We start from the raw sequence: 24535 nt of genomic DNA, 5'->3' as shown, positions 1-24535 counted from the left end.
TTGTTTATCATAGAGTTTTGGGTTAATTTTGATTTATTAAAATATTGTATTAAAATATTACTTCTGGCCGGGGGTGGTGGCTCACGCCTATAATCCCAAAACTTTGGGAGGCTGAGGCGGGTGGATCATTTGGGGTCAGGAGTTCGAGACCAGCCTGGCCAACATGGTGAAACTCCTTCTCTACTGAAAATAAAAATAAAAAATAAACTAGCCAGCCGTGGTGGTGGGCGCCTGTAATCCCAGCTACTCGGGAGGCTGAGGCACAAGAATCGTTTGAACCAGGGAGGCAGAGGTTGCAGTAAACTGAGATTGTGCCACTGTACTCTAGCCTGGGCGACAGAGCAAGATTCCATCTTAAAAATAAAAAAAAAATTATTTCTGCCAGGTGCCCTAGCTCATACCTGTAATCCCAGCACTTTGGGAGGCTGAGGCGGGAGGATCATTTGAGGCTAGGAGTTTGAGACCAGCCTGGGCAACATAGCAAGACCTCCGTCTCTACAAATAATTTAAAAATTAGCTGTGTGTGGTAGCACAGGTCTGTAGTTCCAGCTTCTCAGGAGGCTGAGGTGGGAGGATCACTTGAGCCCAGGAGGTCGAGGCTGCAGTGATCATGCCACTGCACTCCAGCCTCGGTGACAGAACAAGACCCTGTCTCAAAAATATATATATTTCTATTGATTACTGAGGTTTTTGTCACCCTCTTACATTTTGTGCATGAAGTGAGTGCCTCAATTGCCCTCCCCTAACCTCATCATAGTCCTGATGCAGAAGTCAGCCCACGAAGCCCCCCCAGATATAGGGAGTGCGACCCTCATCATTTGTCAGCTGAACCCTGAGGCTCCACCCAGGGTTGGGCTGGCCTGTGAGGGCCTTGGGTGTCTAGCGCTCTTTGCACTGTAATAAAGAGAGCTGCAGATTCTCTAGGCTTTCTCCAGAAGGGGAATGGCTGCCTTTCAAAGTGTGTTCTGAATGAGAAAATACCCCTGGATCAAGGGCGATTTGAGTGCACAAAGATGCACTGGGTTCTGTGGTGCTTACAAACGTGGAGACCTACAGGTAGGCCCTGGTTGCTGAAGCCCACAATAATCAGCCAAAGCTAGGAAGAAAGGCTGGGACCCAGTGCATCTGGGAAGGCCACCGCCTTGGATCCCCTTCCTCATCTGGGCCACCATCCCGCATAATCAGCCTGAGACCTCCAAGTGGCTCACCAAGGAGGCAGCCATCCTCAGAAATGTCAGGGGATAAAGGAGCGCTCATCCTTGACATCACTCGCTACCAGAGACCCGCCTCAACTGCATCATCAGCTTCTGCCCCACCTGCCACAAACCCACCATCTGCAGCATCCGTAGACCACATCCAAGGAAGACAAGACCCCAGCCCTGGGCCCTGGAAGGTCTCTGCTATCATCTGCCCCACACTCTACAAAACAGTGACGAGTCTTCCCCCATCATTCCCACACTCTCCCTGAGGAGTCCCTAGTAGATGCCAAGGGGACGTCGGTTCAATATGGGCCAAAAAGTGGCAACTACAGAGCTCTGGGGTCCAGCTGATCTTTCTGAGTTTGGATTTATTACCTGGGCTACAAAGGGTTAAGTCAAGTGCCTTCAAATGCCTATATCCCTGGGGGAAGGAAGAGGAAGAAGCGAAAGGCTCTCCTAAAATTTATTTTTGTAAGAAAAAGAAAAGGAAAAAAGAACTGTTCACTGACCAAAGCTGACCCCTTCCCACAGGGGTGCTGCAGGGGACCCCAACCCACATGTCAATCTGATTGGGCCAGAAAGCCTTTCCTGAATTTTTCAGACCCACCCCAATCCCAAACCATTTATGGCCCAGAGAAAATGGAGTTATTTTAAATAAACCCCATTTTATTTAAGGAGATGGCCACTCCTTCCGGAACCATCCTGTGCAGCTATCCTTGTCCCTGAGGATCTCACTAGGCGGGCAGCCAGAGAAAGCTGCTAGGGAGCTGCAGCTCCAACTGAAAATTCTCTCCAGCAAATCGTTTCATGGGGCTCTCAGTACCTGCGTGTTTTTTGTTTGTTTGTTTTTGGGTTTTTTTTTTGAGATAGTCTCACTCTGTTGCCCAGGCTGGAGTGCAGTGGCACGATCTCAGCTAACTGCAACCTCCACCTCCCGGGTTCAAGTGATTCTCCCGCCTCAGCCTCCCCAGTAGCTGGGATTACAGGTGCCCAACACCATGCCTGTCTACTTTTTGTATTTTTTTAGACGACGTGTTGGCCGGGCTGGTCTTGAACTCCTGACCTCAAATGATCTGTCCACCTCAGCCTCCAAAAGTCCTGGGATTATAGGCATGAGCCACCACATCCGGCCAGCACCTGGCACTTTTACTGCGGCTTCTTAAGCCCTCAGATCCCTGCATACTGGAAACACCTGGGCTTGGGGTGCGATTCATTTGCGTGGGATCCATTCCTGCCATCTTAGAGTAGCGGTTCTCAGGCGCACGTGCATATCCTGGTGTATCTCATTCATTGAGAAGCGGGCCTGCAAAAGATTAACTAATAATAAAGTGCTCAAGTCTGTGGCCGACTTGACTCATGCAATGAGCAGATTCAAGACACTTATCAGTGTCACTTTGCATTCTGATAAGCCTTCGTGAGTGGAACGAGCTCTGCCATGGCCTGGGAGGTTCTGTATCATCTTCCAGCCTCACGCCTCATGCCTCCCTTCTCAATTCTTACCTTGTCCCCTCCCCCTTTCCTGTCGAGGTCTTTGCACTTGCATAGCCTTTTGCTGGAGACCTCTTTTCCGAGGCCTTTGCATTGCTCTATTTCCTTCTTTGGAACTCAGCTCAAAAATGGAACTTTTCCAGGTACTGACTTAGAGGGGTCTTAAGAGATCCTTTGGGGAAGGGAGGTGAGAGGCTGGAAATAGCTTGTTCTTTGATCTACATGGAGGTTTCAGGGTGTGCACATAAGTAAAAATTATTCACTGAGCTGTCAACTTAAAATTTGGAGAGTCACTGTATGTAAGTAAACCAAAAAAGGCAAACTTAAAAAAAAAAAAAAGAAACAAATTTCCATCTCTTCCCTGTCTCCTGCTATTCATGTCAACTGTGGCATGTTCATTTCTATCCTGGCATAATATTATATTATTTGCTTGTTTATTTGTAAATTGTATCTCCTGCTAGAATGTAAGCCTCATGAGGACAGATATTCTGTCTTGTCCACTGCTGCATCTTTCAGAGAATAGCATAGTGCCTGTTACACAGTAGATACTTATAAAAGAAGTGAATAAATAGATGGTTGGATGAATAAAAAGGTTTGGATTTAATGATGGGTAAAAAAAGAGGCAAAGGAGGTCAACCTGAGGCTAGAGTCGCTCACTCGACCCCCCACCTCCAGCCTACAGTTGAGGGGTCTTGCTCTGTAAGCCCAAGTCCAGAAGCTTATTCCCTGCCTAGAGGACCACCCTGGCGTGTCTATACCTCGTTGGGGTCGTCCTGGTCAGCATAGATTAGGAAGCCCGTAAAGAGGCTGTCTGTCCAGTAAGGGTCATAGAAGAGCCCATTCTGCTCCGAGTAGAAGATCTGCAGCCAGACTTCATCACCCTGCTTGAGAGCCAGGATGGTGGAGCCTGAGGCCACATCATGGTTGCCGGTGTTGGCATCAAAGGTCCGGATGCGGTACTGGCCATTGTGCACCAGGCCGATGGCCAGGTGCTTGTTGGCCAGCGTGATGTCGTAGGTGAAGTAGTAGATCCCAGGCACACCGCAGACGAACTTGCCGCTGGAAGCATTGTAGTGGCCACCCTCGTTCATCAGAATCTTGTCAAACTTGATGGGCAGCCGCTCCCGTGGGTAGCTCTTGGTCACTGCCACCGAGAAAGCTGACTTGGTATGGCCACTGCCACAGCTGCAGGGGCCTGGGAGGCCCGGCTCCCCCTTCTTGCCCTTGGGCCCCTTCTTGCCTGGTGTGCCATGCTTCCCGGGGGTACCATTGACGCCCTTGGGGCCACGGGGGCCAGCCCGCCCAATGGCCCCGGCTTTGCCCTTTGGTCCTGGCTTTCCCCGGTTACCTGTCCGGCCAGGTGGACCTGAAAGACAGAGCAACTGGTGTTATGGAGGGTCCTCACAGACCTAGGCAGAGGGGTGCGCCTTGATTTTCCAACCTTGGAGGAGGAGTGCTTGGGTAACAGAAAGAACAAGAAGGCTTTGCAGACACATAGAAGTGGGTGTAAATCCTAATGCTAGCTATCTGGAAAATGGAAATGATGATACTTAACTTCAAGAATCACTGTGGATCAGGGCAAAAAGAATAACTTGTAACAGTTCACACCCTTTCCTTTTCCTGCCTTCTAAGGAAGGGTCTGGTCTGTCTGCCAGGTCAATCCTTCCATGGGCTGTGCTGGTAATGGGTTGAGAAGAGAACTGGAAAAAGCCTCTTGATTTCAACAAATTGATCTTAGTAAAATCTCTGCCTAGTGCATACACGCCCTGCCCACGTGTACAAGGATTTTATTGCAGCATTGCTTATAATAGCAAAAAATAGGAACAACTAAATGCCCATCCAAAGGCAAATGATAAAGAACATTATGGTCCATCCATACTGTAGATTTCTATGCAGGAGTTAAAAAAAAAAAAGTAGAGTCATGTGTGCTCTATGAAACCTTCTCTAACATACACTAAGAGGAAAGAGCAGGTGGCCAGACCCTTTGTGTTAAAAGGAAGCCAGGCCGGGCATGGTGGCTCGCATCTGTAATCCCAGCACTTTGGGAAGCTGGGACTGGAGGATCGCTTGAGGCCAGGAGTTTGAGACCAGTCTGGGCAATGTAGCCAGACAGTCTCTGCAAAAAATACAAAAATTAGTCAGGCATGGTGGCACGTGCCTGTAGCCCTATCTACTTGGGAGGCTGAGGTGAGAGGATCCCTTGAGCCCAGGAGTTCCAGGTTACAGTGGGCTATGATTGTGTCACTGCATTCCAGCCTGGGCAACAGAGTAAGACCTTGTCTCTAAAAAATAAAAATTAGAAAAACAAAAGGAATGGAATCCACAATGCTAATTTTTTTTTTTTTTTTTTTTTTTGAGACGGAGTCTTGCTCTGTCACCCAGGCTGGAGTGTGGTGGCGCGTTCTCGGCTCACTGCAAGCTCCACCTCCCAGGATCACACCATTCTCCTGCCTCAGCCTCCCGAGTAGCTGGGACTACAGGCACCTGCCACCCTGCCTGGCTAATTTTTTGTATATTTAGTAGAGATGGGGTTTCACCATGTTAGCCAGGATGGTCTTGATCTCCTGACCTCGTGATCCGCCCACCTCGGCCTCCCAAAGTGCTGGGATTACAGGCGTGAGCCACCACGCCCGGCCCACAATGCTAAATATTTCTACACCCATTTAAACGCATAGAAGAGTGCTTGGCCTATAGCAAACATTCCCTAAATACTAGCTGGCATTCCCTGCAGAACAATTCCACCAATTGTGTTTTCCTTTAGAAGGCTTTTTGATGTTTCATACTCATAGTTCATAAAATGCACATTTCTCTCAATACAACATTTTTGGCTATTGATTGTATAAAATCAATTTAGTTTATGTCCCCTCAACTCAATACAACATTTTAAACAAAATCTGTATGGATAATGACTTGAGTTCACTCGACACAAGCTTGTTACAACCGTATGAACTGGGTGATCAAGGAATTAATGTTTTAGGCATTTTCAAAATGCTGAAATTACAGGCATGAGCCACCACGCAGCCCCCAAGTCATTTTGACTTGGGGTTTTTGGCAGGAGACAAATAGATAAAAAAGCTTGCCAGGAAGTCCTACCATGTATTATATGATGTGCTTCCCTCTTCATTACCTTTTTTGAGAGACTTTGGGAAAAACTGACTTAACTCTTGAAAGACTTTTCTGGAGGTGAATTTGTGTGTGTGGTGATGGGGGGTGGTTGGATGTTATCCTGAATTGGCCCCAGGGTGACAAGCTTTGTCTGAGTTACATGTGCTGGGACTCTCCCAACACTGCCTTTGTTGGTGTGGTGGCTTCCTTCTCTGCAGAGACTCAACACATAGCAGAACAGATGGCCAAAGGCAGCCCCAGTACATGGTAGAACTTCCTGGTAAGCTTTATCTATTTGGGGAAAAAGTCAACAGCAGAGACTCTGTCCCTCAGGATCCATAGGCAAATCTCAGGGAAAACTCTAGCTGGCCTGCTTGGAGCATATGTCCAGACCTGAGTCTGCCGTTGTGGTCAGGGAATTGGATATCATGACACCAGTGCCCAGCATGCTGGAAGACCTCCCCCAGTTAAAGCTATGATGGTTACTTTTATACTAATCTCCTGGGGAGGAGGTACCTTTGAAGGAATTAGTTTGGTGTGGTAGGAAAAGACCTGGATTTGGAGTCAGCTATCTACGTGTTATGTGAGCTCAATAAGTCAATTACAGGGTGCCTAACATTTATTGTATGTCTATGCTGAGACTGATGCTTCATACACTGTTTTATTTCATCTTTACCACAACCTTGTGAGACAGGTGCTATTATTATCCATATTTTAGAGATGAGGAAACCATGGTTTGGAGAGAAGTTAAGTAGTTTGCCAAAATCAGTGTCCAGGTTTGTTTCCAAAGTTCATGTTCTTGCAAGGATGACATTTTGCTATCAGCGGAATCACTCTGACTCTCAGTATCCTCGTCTGTAACATGGGGAAAATAAGAATCCCTCCGGCACAGGATATGGATGGTCAGATGGGCAACATGTTCAAAAGTGCTTTGTCAATATTAAAATGCCATACAAATAAAAATTATTATATTTCTCTACTGCTTAAAATGTAGGCTTAGGGATGCTGCTGACACTGAAAAGTACTTGGTTGCTGGGGTGGGAGTTTGGAGATATAAGGAATGTCACAACGGAAAGGTCTGTAGTGTATATCCATTCTGCTTGCCATCCACCTGGCATCCCTTCCCTTGGGGAGTTGCCCTTCACCATTTCATTTCATATGGTCCTAGTGGGGCTGTCAGTTGCAATGACTGACTGCCCCCACCACCCACTCACACACATGCAGGGGTGGGCCCATGAGCCTGCCCTGCAAATGGAGGCACCTCACCTCCTTGATCAAGGGAATTGGTCCAGGATACACATGTGGCCAAGGAGAATTGGCTGTTCTGAGATTTGCTCTGTGGATGAAGCCAGGAAGATGTGGGCCTCAGCCCAGCAGTGCTATTTCAGAACTTCCAGCCTTTGTGAGGATACAACAAACACAGAGAGAAGCAGAGCCCTGACAATGATATTTGAGCTCCTGGACTCAGCTACTCAGCTATTCCTGGAGCTTGGCTCTTGGACGTCTCAGTTTTTTTTTTTTTTTTTTTTTTTTTTTTTTTTTTTGTTTGTTTGTTTGTTTGAGACAGGGTCCTGCTCTATTTCCCAGGCTGGAGTACAGTGGCATGATCTCAACTCACTCCAACCTCTGCCTCCTGGGTTCAAGCAATTCTTCTACCTCAGCCTCCAGAGTAGCTGGGATTACAAGCATACACCACCAGGCCTGGCTAATTTTTTGTATTTTTAGTAGAGATGGGGTTTTCCTATGTTGGCCTGGCTAGTCTTGAACTCCTGGCCTCAAGTGATCTGCCCACCCCGGCCTCCCAAAGTGCTGGGATTACAGGTGTAAGCCACCGTGCCTGGCCTGATGTCTCAGTTTTATGAGCGAATACATTCCATTTGGGACTATAAATTGAGTTTCTGTCACTTGCAATCATCAAGAGTTCTGAGGAATATTTTGGGAGACTTTTCCAAAGTCACTTAGCAACCCAAAGGTGCACCAGGGGCAGGAACACAAAATTCATTACCCATGTTCCTTTCAGAATAAACTGCTCTGAGGCCGGGCACAGTGGCCCATGCCTGTAATCCCAGCACTTTGGAAGGGCGAGGTAGATGGATCACTTGAGGTCAGGAGTTTGAGACCAGCCTGGCCAACATCGTGAAACCTCATCTCTACTAAAAAATACAAAAATTAGCCAGGCGTGGTGGCACGCGTCTGTAGTTCCAGCTACTCAGGAGGCTGAGGCAGGAGAATTGCTTGATCCCAGGAGGCAGAGGTTGCAGTGAGCTGAGATCACGCCACTGCACTCCAGCCTGGGTGACAGAGCAAGCCTCTGTCTCAAGGGGGAAAAAAAAAAAAAATATATATATATATATATACACACACACATATATATACACATATATACACACATATACATATATATATACACACATATATACATATATACACATATACACACATATATACATATATATACACACATATATATTGCTCTATTTATAAGTAAACAGTAATTTGATTTATAATGAAGAGGATTAATACTAGTTTTATTAACTTCATGACGCCCCATGCGTGCCGGATGCTGTCAGCCGGGTGGGAACGAGAGGGGCAGGTATAGGCCTCTTACCTTCCTCTCCGCTGTCCCCCCGGTCGCCATCGTGTCCATCTTGGCCATCTTTGCCAGGAAAGCCCATTCGTCCCATGATTCCTGAGGGTCCTGGGGCTCCTGGGGGGCCGGGTGGGCCCTGGGGACCAGGCAGGCTACAGACCAGTTGAGGGGAGCCTTTCCGGAAGTCCCTGCGAGCAAAGGCGCCAAGCAGTGGGTCAGCAGCACAGGGGAGGGCACAGGCCAGGAGCACCCAGGGGATCATGGTGGTCACCTGTGGGAGGCAAGAGAGCTGTGACAGGTGAGTGTGGCCACCAAGCTGACCTGGGGCTGGTCAGAGGGGATGCACAGAAGGAGGCAGCTGGGATACACTCAGTTGGATTGCTGTTTCTTGCTCTTTCCTGCATCACATACAAGTAGATGTGATGTGGACAGAGTTGTCATATCTTGAGGACGTATTTGGGTGAGTGGAGTCATTACCCAGAATACACTTTGAAGGGGTCTCGGGGGTGAGGCACTCATCATCAGACCATCATCCTCCAGAGTGGCTGAAATGGATGCAGAACTTATGACCCCGAGACTGATGACTGGGAGGAGCTGTGAATGGGGAGAAATGATCCATGGTTTCATCCAAATCTATGGCATGAATAGAAAGTTACAGTTCTACAAGGGTAGAAATGTTTGAATTGTAGGTGACTTTGCAACTAGTCTGCTTCTCATGGGAGACTCAGGGTTCCACATGAGGAGGGCTGAGGATTCAGTTACTGACAACCAACACCTTAGCGACCCTGGCAGGCCATGGTAGCAACTCCTCCCCCAAGCACTTCCTGTGCACCAGGCATGTAAGAGCTTTCCATTCATTACTTGATCTTCACTATACCCTTATAGAATAGATATAGGAGAGGAAGCAGAGGCTCAGAGAAGTTGAGCAATGTGTCTACATCACGTTTTTCCAATCCGGGGGCTGTGGGCCGCATGCACCCCAGGATGGCTTTGAATGCAGCCCAACACAAGTTTTGTAAACTTTCTTAAAACATCATGAGATATTTTTTGAGATTTTTTTAAAGCTCATCACCTATCGTTAATGTTAGTGTATTTTATGTGTGGCCCAAGACAATTCTTCTTCCAGTGTGGCACAGGGAAGCCAAAAGATTGGACACTCCTGGTCTACATCATGTGATGAGTAGATGGCAGGGCTAAGGTTTGAACCAGGCCGTCCAGATCCAGGGCCTGTGCCCTCCTGTCCCAGGCTAGACCGTGTCCTTAAGGCTAATGGCAGCAATAGCAAGATCCCACCGGAGATCAGTGTGCTATGCACCTGGAGGTATCTACTCCCTGCCCTCACTATGCACACGCAGAAACTGAGACCCAGAGCAGAAATAAGCAACTTGCCCAAGATCTCTCAACAAATCAGTTCCGTTGCTTTGTAATTAACAGCCTCTCTCTCAAGAATGAAACCGGCGGGGAACATCCCAGGCATGACTTCCTGCCATGGCGATTAACTATAAAATGGCAATTTGCTTTGTGACCTTAGGCAAACCCTTTTCCCTCTCTGGGCCTCAGTTTCCTCACTTGAACAACAGGGGCTGGGCTAGAGCAGTGGTTCCTAAACTTCAGTGTGCATCACACTCACCTCGAGGGCTTGTTAACACACAGGTTGTTGGGCCTTACCCCCAAAGTCTCTGATTCATTAGTTCTGGGGTGAAGCTGGATCATTTGCATTTCTAATAAGTTTCCAAGGGATGCTGCTGATGGTGGTCCAGAGACCTTGTTTTGGGAACCACTAGAGTAGATGGTCTCTAGGGTCTCTTCTAGCTCCAATGCTGAGCTTTTCAGACTTCTAGCTGTTCTCTTTCCAGATACAAAGCACTGTGGGCTTCATAGTCCTCACTCAGCCTGTGGCTATCCAATCAGAGCGTTTGAGTATTAGGGGGATCCTCGGGAGCTGTGGTCCTGGTTGCACGGCAGGGGCGTTGCTCAGGCATTGACCTTTGGAACTCATTTTTCCTTCTGGGCTTTCAATCTCCTTTCCCTTCAGACTCTGCTTGGCCCCTGGTTGTTGGAGCCGGTCCAGGCTTTTTGGCTGCCTCTGGCTGTTCCCCGCAGAAACAGGCTGACCATACCTCTCCTCCTGCCCCCTCCAGGGTCTTTAACCCTGGAAACAGATGCTGAGGGGAAGGCCTGGACTTGCAGAGAAAGGAAAATGTTCATTGCCCACATCCCAGCAGTGTGACAATCACAGGGCCCAAAATGGTCACTCCCAAAGAGCCTGCAAAAGGCCCCCATGGAAAAGACAGCTTTAAATGTCTGCCAGGCACAGAGATGCAGAGCAGTCTAGGCCCGCCCCAGTAGTGAAACATCTAGAAATCCTCCTCCTGTCCCTGTACCTCCCCTCCCTTCAACTTGGAAAACAGCTGAGCTGACAAGGGGAGCAGATGGCCTTGCCCGTTTCACACCTTCACTGGGGGAGCAGAAAGAAATCTCACCTTCGAATGGAAATTGAGGTGTGGGTTGCCTGGGAGTGGAGACTTCAACCAGGGGGAGGAGGAGCTCTCCTCACTGACTAAATTATAAGTAGGGAGGGGTAGGCAAAAATAAAGATGCATTTGATTGTATTTCTGATGTCACACTTGCTCAACCTAGGTTGCATAAATAATAGTAGAGATGGTAGGCAGGCATGGCAAACGTCGTGGAAATGTTATATGAATGACAAGTGCTTTTGGAAAACTGGCCTAGACACTCCCCAGGCCCTGTGAATCACCATTTCTTTCCCTTGTCTATGTGACGAGAGTCTTGGAAAACTGGTTGGCCTTATTTGTGAGCTGCAGCACATCTGGGACCCCCAGAATAGAAACTGAATTTTTAAAGCAGGTTCGAAATTATTTGGAAAGTTGCAGTCTACAATCATTTTGCAGTAGGCAGAGAGGGAGGAAGGAAGTGGAAGCGAGTCTTCGAGGCAGATGAGAATGCTGCAAACAGCTAGCTGAAGACAGGCAGAAAAGAGAGCCAGCCGGACGAGAGAGAGGGAGAGAAAGGGAACCATCTGTCACAGTTGACAACTCCCCTCTCTCTTCTGACCTCCATGCCAGCCACACAGGCTCCACAAGAGGAAGGCGGATTTGCTGTCTTGCCCACAATGGCCTTGCACCAGCTTCTCTGGACAAAGAGGGAATGCCTCTCTGCGAAAGCTGGTTTGGGGCAGGCCCCAGTGCCTGGGAGGAGGGGTGTGTGTCTGAGATACACAGGGAGGCAGGGTTTTCTGAACTGGAGCCTGAAGGCTCCTGGAGTCCCAGAGGAGTCTTGGGAGCTAGAGCCAGGAACTGTTTTGGAAATAAAGGCGGGGAGACTAGATTCTAGTTCCAAACCTAGAGGAAGGGAGGGAGAGGAGAGTCTCCTTGCCTCCACAACACCTCCAAGAAAAACAAGACTCCAAATAGCACTGCTCCCAGCTTGTGCCCTGCCCCACCCTCACCCCACTCTCTACACAATGGTGTCAAGAAAGCCTGGGGGCAGGGTGCTTAGAGGGGCAATAAGGCCCCAAGGAATCCAGGCAGATTAACTCTTCCAGGGCCTTTCTTTAATTTTTTTTTTCTTTTTAGGGATGGGGGTCTTGCTCTGTTGCTCAGGCTGGAGTGCATGGGGCAAGAGCTCACCATAGCCTTGAACTCCTGGGCTCAAGTGATCCTCCTGCCTCAACCTTCTGTCCCAAGTAGGTGGACCTGCAGGAGTGTGCCACCACTCTCAGCTAGCACCTTTTAAATACATTTAGAATCACAAACTTGGGGAGTGCCTCAGGGAACCATCTAATCCAACCTCTTCAGTTACAGATGGGGAAACCAAGGCAGAAGAAAACTGACCTTATTACACACCTACAATGTCCAGGCACTGTGTGAAGCCCGGTATCTACATTGCTTTTTTTTTCTCACTTTGTCGCCCAGGCTGGAGTGCAGTGGCGTGATCTCGGCTCACTGCAACCTCCACCTCTCGGGCTCAAGTGTTCCTCCCTCCTCAGCCTCCCGAGTAGCTGGGACTATAGGAGCGTGCCACCATGCCCAGCTAATTTTCGTATTTTTTGTAGAGATGGGGTCTTGCCACATCACCCGCTGGTCTCGAACTCCTGGACTCCAGCGATCCACCCGTCTCAGCCTTCCAAAGTGCTGAGATTACAGGTGTGAGCCACCGCATCCAGCCTGCTGCATTGTTTTATATGAAGCTTACCAGAGCCCTATGAAGCTTACCTGAGCCCTTATCGTCCCATTTTTTTTTTCCAGAGGAAAAAGCAGATACTCCAAGAAGTGAAGTTATTTACCCAGAGTCACACAATCAGGGATTAATGGAGATGGCATCCAAACCCATGTCCGTATGACTCTGAAAACTATGCTTAATCCACACCATCTTGCTTCCTGCCCCTGCTATTTACCTCCCATTTTATAAAAGACACTGAAACTTGGAGAGGCTAATTTACTCATGTTTACACAACTAGTTAGTGGCAGAAGTTATATTTGAACTTGGGTTTGGCTGACCCTAGTACCCAAATGCTTTCCATTATGTCAGCATTTCTTATATTTTTCCCCCTGAATATCCCACATTACAGAAAAGACCTTGAAGCATATGCCAAAACCACACACAGCCATAGAGAAATCTCTCTGATGCCCTGTATTTTATTTTACAATTTTTACACATACTACATGACTTTGAAAATGTACAAGTGATGCTTTTTCTCTCTCTCGGGGTGCTGGAGTAAATCAATGCTTGAGCAAAACCTCCTGTCCTTTGAGAGGCCCACACTTGGATTAGACAAGGTGATGAGAGGCGTGGAGGGGACAGCCTCCTGGGCCCTGGGTCCCCACCATAAGCCCTTTTGGTGTGTTAATGGGGGAGTTTCCAAGGCCTGAGCCAAAAGATCAGAGTGTCACTCCCCAAGACCCTCCAGTAGGTGCTGGCTTAAAATAGCAAACATCAGAACCCCGGCCGGCCGTGGCTTACAAGGCCCCAATTGAGCTGGCTCCAGCCTCCGCCCCAACTTCAGCTCCTCCCTGGCTCCCTCGGCTCCTCTGGCCCAGCACCCCCCTCCCACCCCCGCTACCTTTTCTAGGCCAAGCTCCATTCAGCTCCAAGGCGCCAGCCACTCCACCAGTAACCTCACGGCTCCACCCTCTTGGTTTGCTGGCTCTTTATCTGCTGTATTTCAGTTTAAATGTCACTTCCTCCAGGCATTCCCTGACGTGCCCTCTCAGCCAGCGCCCCTTTCTGCAAGCTCCCTTTTCCCAGCTGTTTCTTTTCCAGCACTTGAAACCACTTACCCATATTCACTTTACTTGGTTGCCTCCCCCATGTGTCTCCACTAAAATGTAAGCTCCATGAGTACAGGGACCCCAGCTGGCCACCTGGCTTCAAACTTCCTCACACACAGTGAATGTTCAAGAAATATTTGCTTAATTAGTAAGTGTTGGAGACACAGACTCTGCCCTCAAGAAAATCCACAGCGAAGAGAAAACCAGGCAGTGGCTGAAATCCAGAGGAGAGAGCACTGACACCCCTTGATACAAATCAGTTCTTTTTTCCTCTGCTTTTCTAACCCAAATCAGATCAAATCCCTCCTTGCTTTTGACCCTTTACAGTACAGGGGCTAGGTTGTTCCCTCTCTGGCCCCTAGGGTGAGGCCGGACTTGCAGAATACCTTACATAGAGTAGGTGCCCCATAGAAAGCTGTCCAATTAACCAGAAGAGAAGTATTAGTCCTTTCTCACCTGTAAAAAAACAATCTCAGTTCCTAAACTGTCCTTTCTGGGGGTGAGAAGGTGTTAGTTGAATATGGAAGCCTTCATTAGAGCCTTCCTACTAAAGGGATAAAAAATGTTAGTTGGTTAAACCCCAGAAATGGAATCGTGGGTTGCTAAACTCGGATGAGTTCTTTTTTTTTTTTTTTTTTTTTTTTTTTGAGATGGACTCTCGCTCTGTTGCCAGGCTGAAGTGCAGTGGCGCAATCTCGGCTCACTGCAACCTCCACCTGCTGGGTTCAAGCAATTCTCCTGCCTCAGCCTCCCAAGTAGCTGGGACTACAGGTGCGCACCACCATGCCAGGCTAATATTTTGTATTTTTAGTAGAGATGGGGTTTCATCATGCTGGCCAGGCTGGTCTCGAACTCCTGACCTCGTGATCCGCCTGTCTCACCTCAAAGTGCTGAGATTACAGGCGTGAGCCACTGTACCTGGCTGAACTTGGATGAGTTCTTAAGTCTGGCTTTCAGCTGCCCAGTCCCTGGGCTTCTCATCTCTCTGTTAAGTAGCTAATGATTCATCAATACACATGTTCTAGAAAAGCGCTAGGAGCTAAAGTGCCACAGCCTGGGTCTACTGTCAGGGAAGTCTTCCTCCTGGCCCACAGGACATGGCCCCCTGGTTTATTCCCAAGGGCCCTCTGCCCAGACTGTGATGTGAGAGGGGCCAAAAGTGGGGATATGGGCCTCTCACTCATCCTTCCTGAATGTATCTGCCAGTAGAAGCTCCAGAAATACTTGTCTTGAGCAAGCCTGCTAGGCCTGGGTGCTGAACAGTCTCCCCTTGCAGATTGGAAGATGTAAATTACACTCAAATAAATCTGACCTGTTGGTTATCGGGTTTTGACACACTGACAGATAGGAGTGGCATTTAACTCCGTGGTTAAGAGCCATGGAACACCCAGCACTTGGTTCCCTCAACTATGCGATGAAAATAGTAGGATACCTACCTCAGGGAGTTTGTGTGAGAAATGAGTGAAGGAATGCATCCAAAGATTCTATCTAGCCCAGTGTTTGACACTGTAAACGCTCCACAGTTGGAAAGAACTGTGCCTAAAATGCCCCCAATCCTTAACCTCCTCTGGGAAGCCCTCAGGTAGCTGCCAGCCTCACCCTTCAAGTTTCAGGTCTCATACCATCTCCTCAGAGGGGCCTGCCCTGATCATGTGATCCAAAGCATTCCACCCATCCTGCATATGCTGTTATCCCATCCTGTTCTTTCAAGGCACCTGGCCCAGTTTGTGATTATGTATTTGTTTGTTTCTTGACTTGTTAACTCTCTGGCTCTTTCCCTGGTATGGAAGGTCCAGGAAAGTATGGGCCCTGCATGTTGCTCTCAGTTGGGCTGCTGGAGCCTAGCGCAGCACTGCACAGAGTAAGTGCTCAACACACAGCTGTTGAATAACCTTGAATGAACTGGCCACCCTTACAGAGACAGGAATAATCCAGGGTGGTCATAGGATAAAAATTCCAGGCAGCAATTTGACATGATTAGACGCTATATAGGCCGATAAGACCCTGAAAAACAGGGTGTGGACCAAGCTGGCTAAGACCCACTGGACCAACATGGTGATGGATTTGATCTAGGTTTCACCTAGGACCTCTTTATACGCTCATTCATGTACTCAATCACACACCCACCAGTGCCACGACAGCTCCGAGAACACCCATATTTGGTGTAGAAATGGGTAGCACCACAGTCCCAGGAAATCTCCACCTTTTTCCAGGAATTTTCATGAATATTCCACCTCTTGGTTAAAGAAACCCATAAAGATAGAAGCCCCAAACCCTTCTGCCCAACTCTTTCTTGAGAATGCCCACAGCCCCCTTTCCTGAGTGTGTACTTTTTTCCCTTGCAAAAAATCACCATATTTTCACAATTTTCTGACTCATCCTTGAATTCCTTCTTGAGATGGTGTCAAGAGCCTGGACACTGGCTGGGGTCGAGGTCCCACTAGCGTTTGAGGACCTCCCCAGCCCACCGGTATTATTATAATTTATAAAACAAGGGGATCACAAGGGTCTCAATAGACGTGCGGATGACAAAGCCTCACCTGGCTACTGAGGAAAACCCAGTGCAATGACTGGGCTTGGATTCTGAAGATTGGGGTCCCAGTCCTAGTTTTGTAACTTACTAATCGTGTGACTGTGAAAAAGTCATTTCATCTTATCTGGGCCTTCATTTCCTCATCTGTAAAATGGAGATATTAACATTTGCCCCGTCTGCCTTACAGGGTTATTCAGAGAATCAAATAAGATAGTGGATTTGAAAACAAAACATGATACAAAAGTTAGGGCCGTATTTAAAATTGTAATTGTCACTAGTTGCAATTGAACGAAGGGATTACAGTCCTAAACTCCCCACTGGGAGCCCCCGGAGTGTTTCAGGGGAGGCCTCATCCTGGATGGAGGAGGACACCCAAATCTCGCCCAGCAGGGCAATTCTCCCTGTGTTTGGTGTTAAAAGGGACAAGGCTTGCTTGCAGATGAAGCTTGCTGAAAATCCACTTTGATGGGAGAATAGAATACTATAATAAAAAACACTTCCACGCCCTCCCTGAATTCCAGGAAGTAAATTGGAAACAGTCCTCTCCAGCTTCTCTGAAAAGCTAAAGAGATCCTTTGGAGGAAAAAGTGGCTGGCTGCTGCTCCTCACAGTACTCACGAAATGTCCCCTCTCTCCAGATCTCAAGATCAGTGTCCTTTTGGAAACTGTCCAGAATCCAGAGTCTAAATACAGAGGCTTAAAAGTCCTGGGGCCCACTTGACAGGATGCCTTAGAAAATATTTGATCTGCTATTTTCTCTCTCCTCATTTCTGGTTCAGCCTACGAAATGAGATCCAAGGACACATCATGATCTAACAAGGTCTCGGAAGCCGGGGGTTTGTCTCAGTAAGAATTCCTGAAAGCATATGGGAAATCAGCCCGTGTGTTAAAGCTGAAGAATTATACCTTCTAATATATACACGCCCAGCCTTTACAAAATGACAAACGTGGTGTATAATGTGGTGGGCAGTGGAGCCCACCCCCTGGGCCCTGGCCTGCTGCACATCTGAGCCTCAGCTGCCTCCTCTGCACAATGAGGGCAAGAGTCGGGCTCTGGAGTGGCTGAAGACAAAGCCATCAAGCTTTGGCATTGTCTGCAGCTGTTTTCTGCCACGTGGAGACCAAGGACTGCTGTGGGAGAGAAGAATGCAGCAGCTGTGCGAGATGTGAGGGGGAGAGAAGGCGGCTGAGGGTGTTCACATCCCCGTATCGCATCCCCAGGGCCAGTCTCCACGTGCCTGACCACAGCGGTGGGGGAGTGGGTGTGAGCAGCTCGGCCCAATAGGAAACTGATGCAAGTCACATGTGTCAGTTTGTCTTGTAGTCACATTAAAAAAGTAAAAAAGAAGCAGGCGAAATTAATTTCAATGCTATTTAGCCCATGATTTCCCAAATACCATCATTTCAACATGTAATCACCATAAAAATTATTAATGAGACATTTTACATTCTTAAGTTAGTACTAAGTCTTTGAAGCCCAGTGATGTATTTTACACTTGCAGCAGATCTCAGTTCAGACTGGAGCATTTCAAGTCTCCAATAGCTGCATGGCAGCTTCCATAATAGCTCCAGCATAGCTGTGTGAGTTCACATGCCATGAACTAGCTGTAGTACCTTTACACATTATTTAATCCCTCCCCTTCAGTCTCCTCCTCTCCAACATGAACACGATAATAATAGAACCTACCTTAGACAGTTGTTACGAGGAATTAATGTTTCTAGAATAAGGCCTGGCATATGGCAAGAGGTATAAAAGCATTAGCTTCTATTATTTTCTTATTTCTTGCTCTTCCGAAAATCAAACAAGATAATGGGTGTTGAATGTAATGATACAAGTTTTAAGACCTTGTTTAAAATTGTAATCGCCACTAACTGCAGTTGAACTAGCAAAAACCAGCCCTGATCTGCCACCCTGAGTCCTGCATGCATTTCAGGTACAGACTCCTGTAGCTTCTCATAAATTCCCATTTTCACTTAAGTTAGTTTGAGTTATGGCTCTGTCAGGCGCTATCAAAAAAAGTCCCAGGGAGGCCGGGCCTTTGTTCCTGCCTTGCTGTTTCTGCTCTGAGGGAAGGATGGAGTGTTGCCTTGGCTCCACAACTTTGAGCCACCTGGCATGTCCGTGCTCCATAATACAAAGACCAGGGAAGAAGTGGGATGGTGCTCATCTCATCAAGTGACAGGGCCAAATGGGATATGAGGTGTGCATGTGTGCATGATACTGTAGTCTGGCACATGGATACCCAATAAATAGTATGGTTTATTGTCTTTGAGGCCAGACACTGGGGAATTGGAGGTGGAAAGATGTAGTTGCTGCTCCTGTAGGGCCCACTCTGATCCCTAGAACTACCTGGGCAGGTTATAACTGTCTGCTTACCTGAGCATCCAGCCTGCACACCTGTGTGGCCAGGAAAGAAAAGCCTCACTCTCCTTTTCCTTTGTAATAGGCGCCCAACAGCATCTAGATGTAACAGCATTCAAGACCAGGCAAGCAGCAGGGGAAGGAAATTTTGGGATTAGGCAACAATCCCTGGGAATGACATAAAAGGGACTACACTTGAAGAGCTAAGAACTGAGGGAAAGAAACAAATTCTGAACTTTGAAGGGGACAGGGAGAAAAGGCTAATCCTTGACTTCTCTGGGTGAACCCAAGAACTTCCATGGAGTCATTTCTGGTCAGGCCTTGATGGGCGTTCAGAGTAACACTAAACTTCTGATATAGGGCTGGGCACAATGTCTCACATCTATAATCCTAGCACTTTGGGAGGCTGAGGTGGAGGGATCACCTGAAGACAGGAGTTCGAGACCAGTCTGGCCAACAAAGTGAGACCCTCTGGGCAACAAAGTGGGACCTCCCCCCGCGTCACCCCGCCATCTCTACAAAGAAAAAGAAAAACAGATACAGGTCTACCCTTAGAGAAGCACGAGCTGGTCTGGTGGTTAAGTCATTTTCCAGCTGTTTGACCTTGGGCCAAGTTATTTAATCTCTCTAGGCCTCAGTTTCTTTGTCTGTAAAATGAGAAAAATAATACTGTATGGTCTTATTTGAATTTGAATATTTATTGTTTCACTTGATTTGTGAAATCTGAAATAACCCCAATTTTCCCAAGTTAAAAGTTGTCGAGAATCTTGTAAGGCAGTGTGAATTGTAAATTTTAAACTGTGTTTATGCTATAGCCACATAATAGCACTGTCCTAACAGGTAATCAGAAATATCTACCATTCTTCAGCAGGCGAGCTTTTTTTTTTTAAAAATTTTTAATTTCCATAGATTATTGGGAACAGGTGGTGTTTGGTTACATGAGTAAGTTCTTTAGTGGTGATTTGTGAGATTTTGTTGTACCCATCACCCGAGCAGTATACACTGTACCCTATTTGTAGTCTTTCATCCCTCACTCCCTTTCACCCTTTCCCCTTGAGTCCCCAAAGTCCTTTGTGTCATTCTTATGCCTTTGCATCCTCATAGCTTAACTCCCACTTATGAATGAGAACATACAATGTCTGGGTTTCCATTCAGCCCGTGAGCTTTTAATGACACAAGTTTTGAATTATTTGAGGTCTTTAGGAATGCCTCCCTTGAGTAATTTGACTGTTCACACCTCCCTTATAGAGTAATTGTGAATATTTAATGAGATAATGCAGCAACCAGCCCACAGTAAGCACTCAGTAACAGTAGTGATTTTTGATACAATAATCATTCCTGAGAACAAAGAGAGAGATGACGTCATGGGAAAAGGTTGCCACACTCGTGAGAATAAACAAGCAGACCTGGGTAGACCTGGGTAGACCTGGGTCTGCTGTTTCTCCATCTGTAAAGTGGCCATAACAGTGACCCTGTGAGGAGCTGAACATTCGCAAACTTTGGCATCAATGGTAATGAAAGCAGTTATAATGGCTGATGCAATTTTATAGCTGGGCATTAATGCAAAGAGGTACAGGATTTCTACAGGTGTGCCCCACTTTAAGCAAGATTGTGAAATTCAAATTTAGTCATTCAATGATTAGCTTTTAACTTTTTGTTAATATTAGAATGTGCAGGCTGAGTGTGGCGGCTCACATCTGTAATTCCAGCACATTTGGAGGCCAAAACAGGTGGAGTGCCTGAGCCTAGGAGTTCAAGACCAGCCTGGACAACATGGCAAAACTTCATCTCTACAAAAACTATGAAAATTAGCTGGGCGTGGTGGTGCATGCCTGTAGTCCCAGTTACTTGGGAGGCTGAGGGGGCAGAATCACTTGAGTCCAGGAGGCAGAGGCTGCAGTGAACAGAGATAGTGCCACTGCACTTCAACCTGGGCAATAGAGCAAGACATCGTCAAAAAAAAAAAAAAGAATAAACAACGTGCAAAAACTGGCTGAGAAGGATTAAAAAGCTATGGAACATGCCCCTGCCACTGAGGAAATTATAGCCTAGACAAGGGATCAGTTGGCTTATCAGTGGCCTCATGCGGATCACAGACTACTCTGTACTTTTTATTTTGGATTTTTAATTTGAAATTGTTGCCAATGTAAAACTTGGGAGATTTTCTGTTAACATCAACGTCTGCATCTTTTCTTGGGCAGCAGAAGGATCTGGGCAGCAGTGAGCCTGCATTTGTGCAGGTCAACAGGTAGTTGCCCCTTGAGACAAGGTATTGCAGGCTGACTTGTGTCTCCCCAGAATTCACACATTGAAGTCGCAACTCTTAGATTCTCAGAATGGGACTGTATTTAGAGATAGGATCTTAAAAATAGTAACCAAGGTAAAATGAGTCATATGGGTAGGCCCTAATCCAGTATGAGTGGTGTCGTTACATGAAGAGGAGATCAGGACACAGACACACACAGAGTGACAACCATGTGAAGACACAGCAGATGATGGCCACCTGCAAGCCACGGAGAGAGGACTCAGAAGAAACCAACACTGCAGACACCTTGATGACAGGCTTCCAGCCTCTAGGGATCGTGAGAAATAAATGTCTATTGTTGCAGCTCCTCAGTCTGTGGTATTGTCACGGTGCCCCACACTGACTAGGACAGAGAGCCTGTGTTCTAGAGTGTCCACAGTCCTCACCACTCCCAAATGTCATGCATCCCATTCCTATACACATTGTGCACAGTCTCTGTCGGTATCTGGGTTTGCAACCCCTAATCTAGAGGAAAAGAGTAATGATTCTCCATGTATGTTGTGTGTTCTTATTTCAAAGTTTCAATGTTCATATCTCCTTTAATTCTCCCCACACTTCTAAGAGGCTGATACTGTCATCTCCACTTGGCAGAAGAGAAAACAGAGCTCAGAAAAGGGAAAAATTACTTTTCCTAGGTCACTGTTTGGGTGGAACTCAGGCCTGCTGGCTCAGGGCCCAGAGCTCATGTTCCTCTACCATGGCCCCTCAGCTAACGGGGGAGTTACTAACAGGGCAATGATGTGTATGCGCATGTGTATGTGTGTTATAGGAGTAAGCCACTTAACAGAAGTGAACAAATCCAGGGGAAGGTTATTTGCTTGAAAAAATATTTAGAACACAATTCCTTTCAAAAGGAAAGCTAGAATGGGCTGGGCGCAGTGGCTCATGCCTGTAATCCCAGCGCTTTGGGAGGCTGAGGCGGGCGGATCATGAGATCAGGAGTTTGAGACCAGCCTGGCCAATATGGTGGAACCCCATCTCTACTAAAAATACAAAAATTAGCTGGGTGTGGTGGCGTGCGCCTGTAGTCCCAGCTACTGGGGAGGCTGAGGCAGAAGAATTGCTTGAACCCAGGAGGTGGAGATTGCAGTGAGCCGAGATCGTGCCACTGCACTCCAGCCTAGGCAACAGAGTGAGACTCCTTCTCAAAAAAAAAAAAAAAAAAAAAAAAAAAAAAAAAAAAAAGACAGAAGCTAAAATGGAATATAACTAACAGAAGTTTGATTTCTGCAAGAGTTCATCTCACAGAGGCAAATTAAGGTTGGCAGGCCTTTGACCTGGAAGAAGGAGTGGGTGAAGCTGTGGGTATGGAGAGAGACTCTGATACCCCACAGTGAACATTCAGGAGTAGGAAGCATCAGTGATTGAGACAGCAGGAGAGACTGTCTGTCTGATCAGCAGGGTCAGGATAAGAGAAGGAATAGCGAGACAGGGGAGAAGAATAGGGAGATTTGCAGAGAAAAAAAAGTGACATCTTGGAGAACTTGCTGAATATTCCATGGAGACAGAGTGGCTTCAAACATGACTCCAGCCTTGTGAAAAATAATATCAGTTCATCCATACAATGACACACTATGACACCATTAGAAGAACAAAGTAGGCCTGTATATGCAGATATGAAAACATGGCGAAGACACACTGTTAAGTGAAAAAAGCAAGTTGTACCATGGAATGTTAAGTATGCTTCTCTTTGAGTTAAAAAAAAAAAACAGCACAAATATAGAATATATATATGTACAGAAGGGTTGGGGAAATACTTTCTGAAAAGACACAAAATCTTGTTAAGGGGTTACCTTTCGGAATTGGGAGGGAGTGTGCGGCCTTTTACTTTTCTCTTTCTACCTTTTTGAACTGTTCGAATTTCTTGTGATGAGCATCGTTACTTTTATAACATTTAAAACAAAAGGTAACCCTAAGGTTTAAGGATTGGAACACAGGTAAGTGTGGTATCCCTGCTAGGAGATGGGAAGAAGTCAGACATTTGGGAGGAAACAAATTCTGCAGTGTATCTGATGTGTTACAATGAAGGGCTGTAGTGATGCTTGGAAATGTGTGGAGAGTCTGAGGATCGGGCAGTTGAAAGCAGGAGTAATTGATATAATCACTCCAGACGACAGAATAAATTAGAGAATGGTGCAGAGGGAGGGCAAAAATAAGGATGTGAGAGGATGGATTTTTAACAGTGCTAACTGAGCACCAGCCTTGGGTTGACCTATGTAAGACATTGTCTTTCTATTACTGCTACGTCAGCATGGTGGAAACACAGGGTCTCTGAGAGATGGCCAGTCTAAGGAAGGGACCCCTGCAGGCTTTCCAGCAGGGCAGTTTTGTGGTCAAGGAGCAGAGAAGGATCACAATGAGGTAGTGCAAGGGACTCATGGTGTCAGAGGAGAGACCTGGGCTGGGAGACTATTAGGGCCCACTGCAATTGTTTAGCTGAAAAGCAAGGTCCTAGAATGGGGCAGCAGCAGGGGGGATGGAGAAATAAGGACAAAGCATATTAAGACAAGTAGTTTAGGTGGGGAAGGAGAGTGAAGAGAGTCATGAAGAATTGGGTACAAATCTCTGCCTGCCGTTCAATACCTTTTGAGCTCAGTTCGCCAGTCTGTATCATATATTTAAATAAATGTGAAGATTAAGTGAAATAATGCATTCAGTAAATGTTAACTGTGATTGTTAGCTCGGGTATTGGACTCAGATTTACCAGACTTCAAGTCCCTTTTTCATCAATTACTAGCTGTGCAACCCTGTCCAAGTCATTAATGTCTCTGAGCCCAGTTCCTCTTTCGTAGACTATCCCCATCTGTTGTCATGAAAATGAAAGAGCACAAGTAAAGTGCTGGCAGGACTTGGCACAAAGTAGGCGCTCAATAAATGGCAGAGCTACGGGTGTTACTATTGTAACGGGTAAACCACTGGGCACAGAGCCTGGTACACAGTAAGGACTCAAAACATGCTAATTTGTATTATAATACAGAAGGCAGAAGTCGAGAGGCAGGAATGCGGGAGCTGCCCAGCCCTCAATAAAGGCGCGCTGGCAGCTCTCCCAACTTCCGCATCCCGCCCCACCCGCAGCAGTGCAAGTCCTCCTCCTCCTCCTCCCGGCGCGCACTTGGCGCCCCCGCCCGACCGCGGTGCGGGATACTCACCCTCGCTGCTGCCCGCCACGTCCAGGGGCGTCCGGAGCAAAGAAGCTCTCGGCGGGGCTCCGCGTCCCGGCTTTCCTCAGCGGCAGCAGCCGGGCCGAGCGCCGGCCCCAGGCATAGTTTTCCCATCCCGTCATGGGCGGGAGAGCCTTCCTCCCGGTCACGTGGGCTGGCCCGCAGCACAGCATTCTCTTTTTAGCAGCTGTTTGGAAAAAACTTGCAGTGCTGATGACAGCTCGGGTGTGTCGGTGCATCTCTGCGTTTGTAGAGCTTGTTAGTGTATTTGGAGGTTTTGTGCGCCAGAGTGATCAGAGTGATTGTTTCCCACGCGTTTGCAAAGGTGTGCATGTACTTGAGTGTGATGATAAATCATAGGGATGTGTTTAGTTGTGTGTGTGCGTACGTGCGTTTATCCAAATTTTCATCAGGGCTGTTCGGTGTATGCACACATGCATGCGCATGTCCAAGATGGCAGTTTGGTGTACAACTGGAGTGTACATCAGTGGTTGGATGTAC

The 24535-nt window shown here is 47.2% G+C and overlaps 1 protein-coding gene across 1 annotated transcript; it reads right to left on the bottom strand.

Moving 5' to 3' along the window:
* Nucleotides 1-2053: 2053 nt before the first annotated feature.
* Nucleotides 2054-24150, bottom strand: C1QTNF2 (C1q and TNF related 2). The gene is made up of 3 exons (XM_003268603.3): nt 24023-24150; nt 8401-8653; nt 2054-4053 (listed from the first exon to the last, which is right to left on the bottom strand). The coding sequence occupies exons 1-3, from the start codon at nt 24146-24148 to the stop codon at nt 3440-3442; spliced, it is 993 nt and encodes a 330-aa protein (XP_003268651.2). The 5' UTR covers nt 24149-24150; the 3' UTR covers nt 2054-3439.
* Between the last annotated feature and the right edge of the window lie 385 nt (nt 24151-24535).

This window comes from Nomascus leucogenys, chromosome 2 (genome assembly GCF_006542625.1).
Source record: "Nomascus leucogenys isolate Asia chromosome 2, Asia_NLE_v1, whole genome shotgun sequence".
Lineage (NCBI taxonomy): Eukaryota > Metazoa > Chordata > Mammalia > Primates > Hylobatidae > Nomascus > Nomascus leucogenys.
Note: the sequence above shows the minus strand (reverse complement) of the source record. Positions and strands in the feature narration are given on the sequence as shown.

Excerpts from the sequence above, each read along its gene's own strand:
- C1QTNF2 (XM_003268603.3), bottom strand. The coding sequence starts at position 24,148 with ATGGGAAAACTATGCCTGGGGCCGGCGCTCGGCCCGGCTGCTGCCGCT. Across the intron at positions 8,654-24,022 it reads CGTGGCGGGCAGCAGCGAGG|GTGACCACCATGATCCCCTG; the intron begins GTGAGTATCCCG and ends TGCCTCCCACAG. Across the intron at positions 4,054-8,400 it reads GGGGGACAGCGGAGAGGAAG|GTCCACCTGGCCGGACAGGT; the intron begins GTAAGAGGCCTA and ends TCTGTCTTTCAG.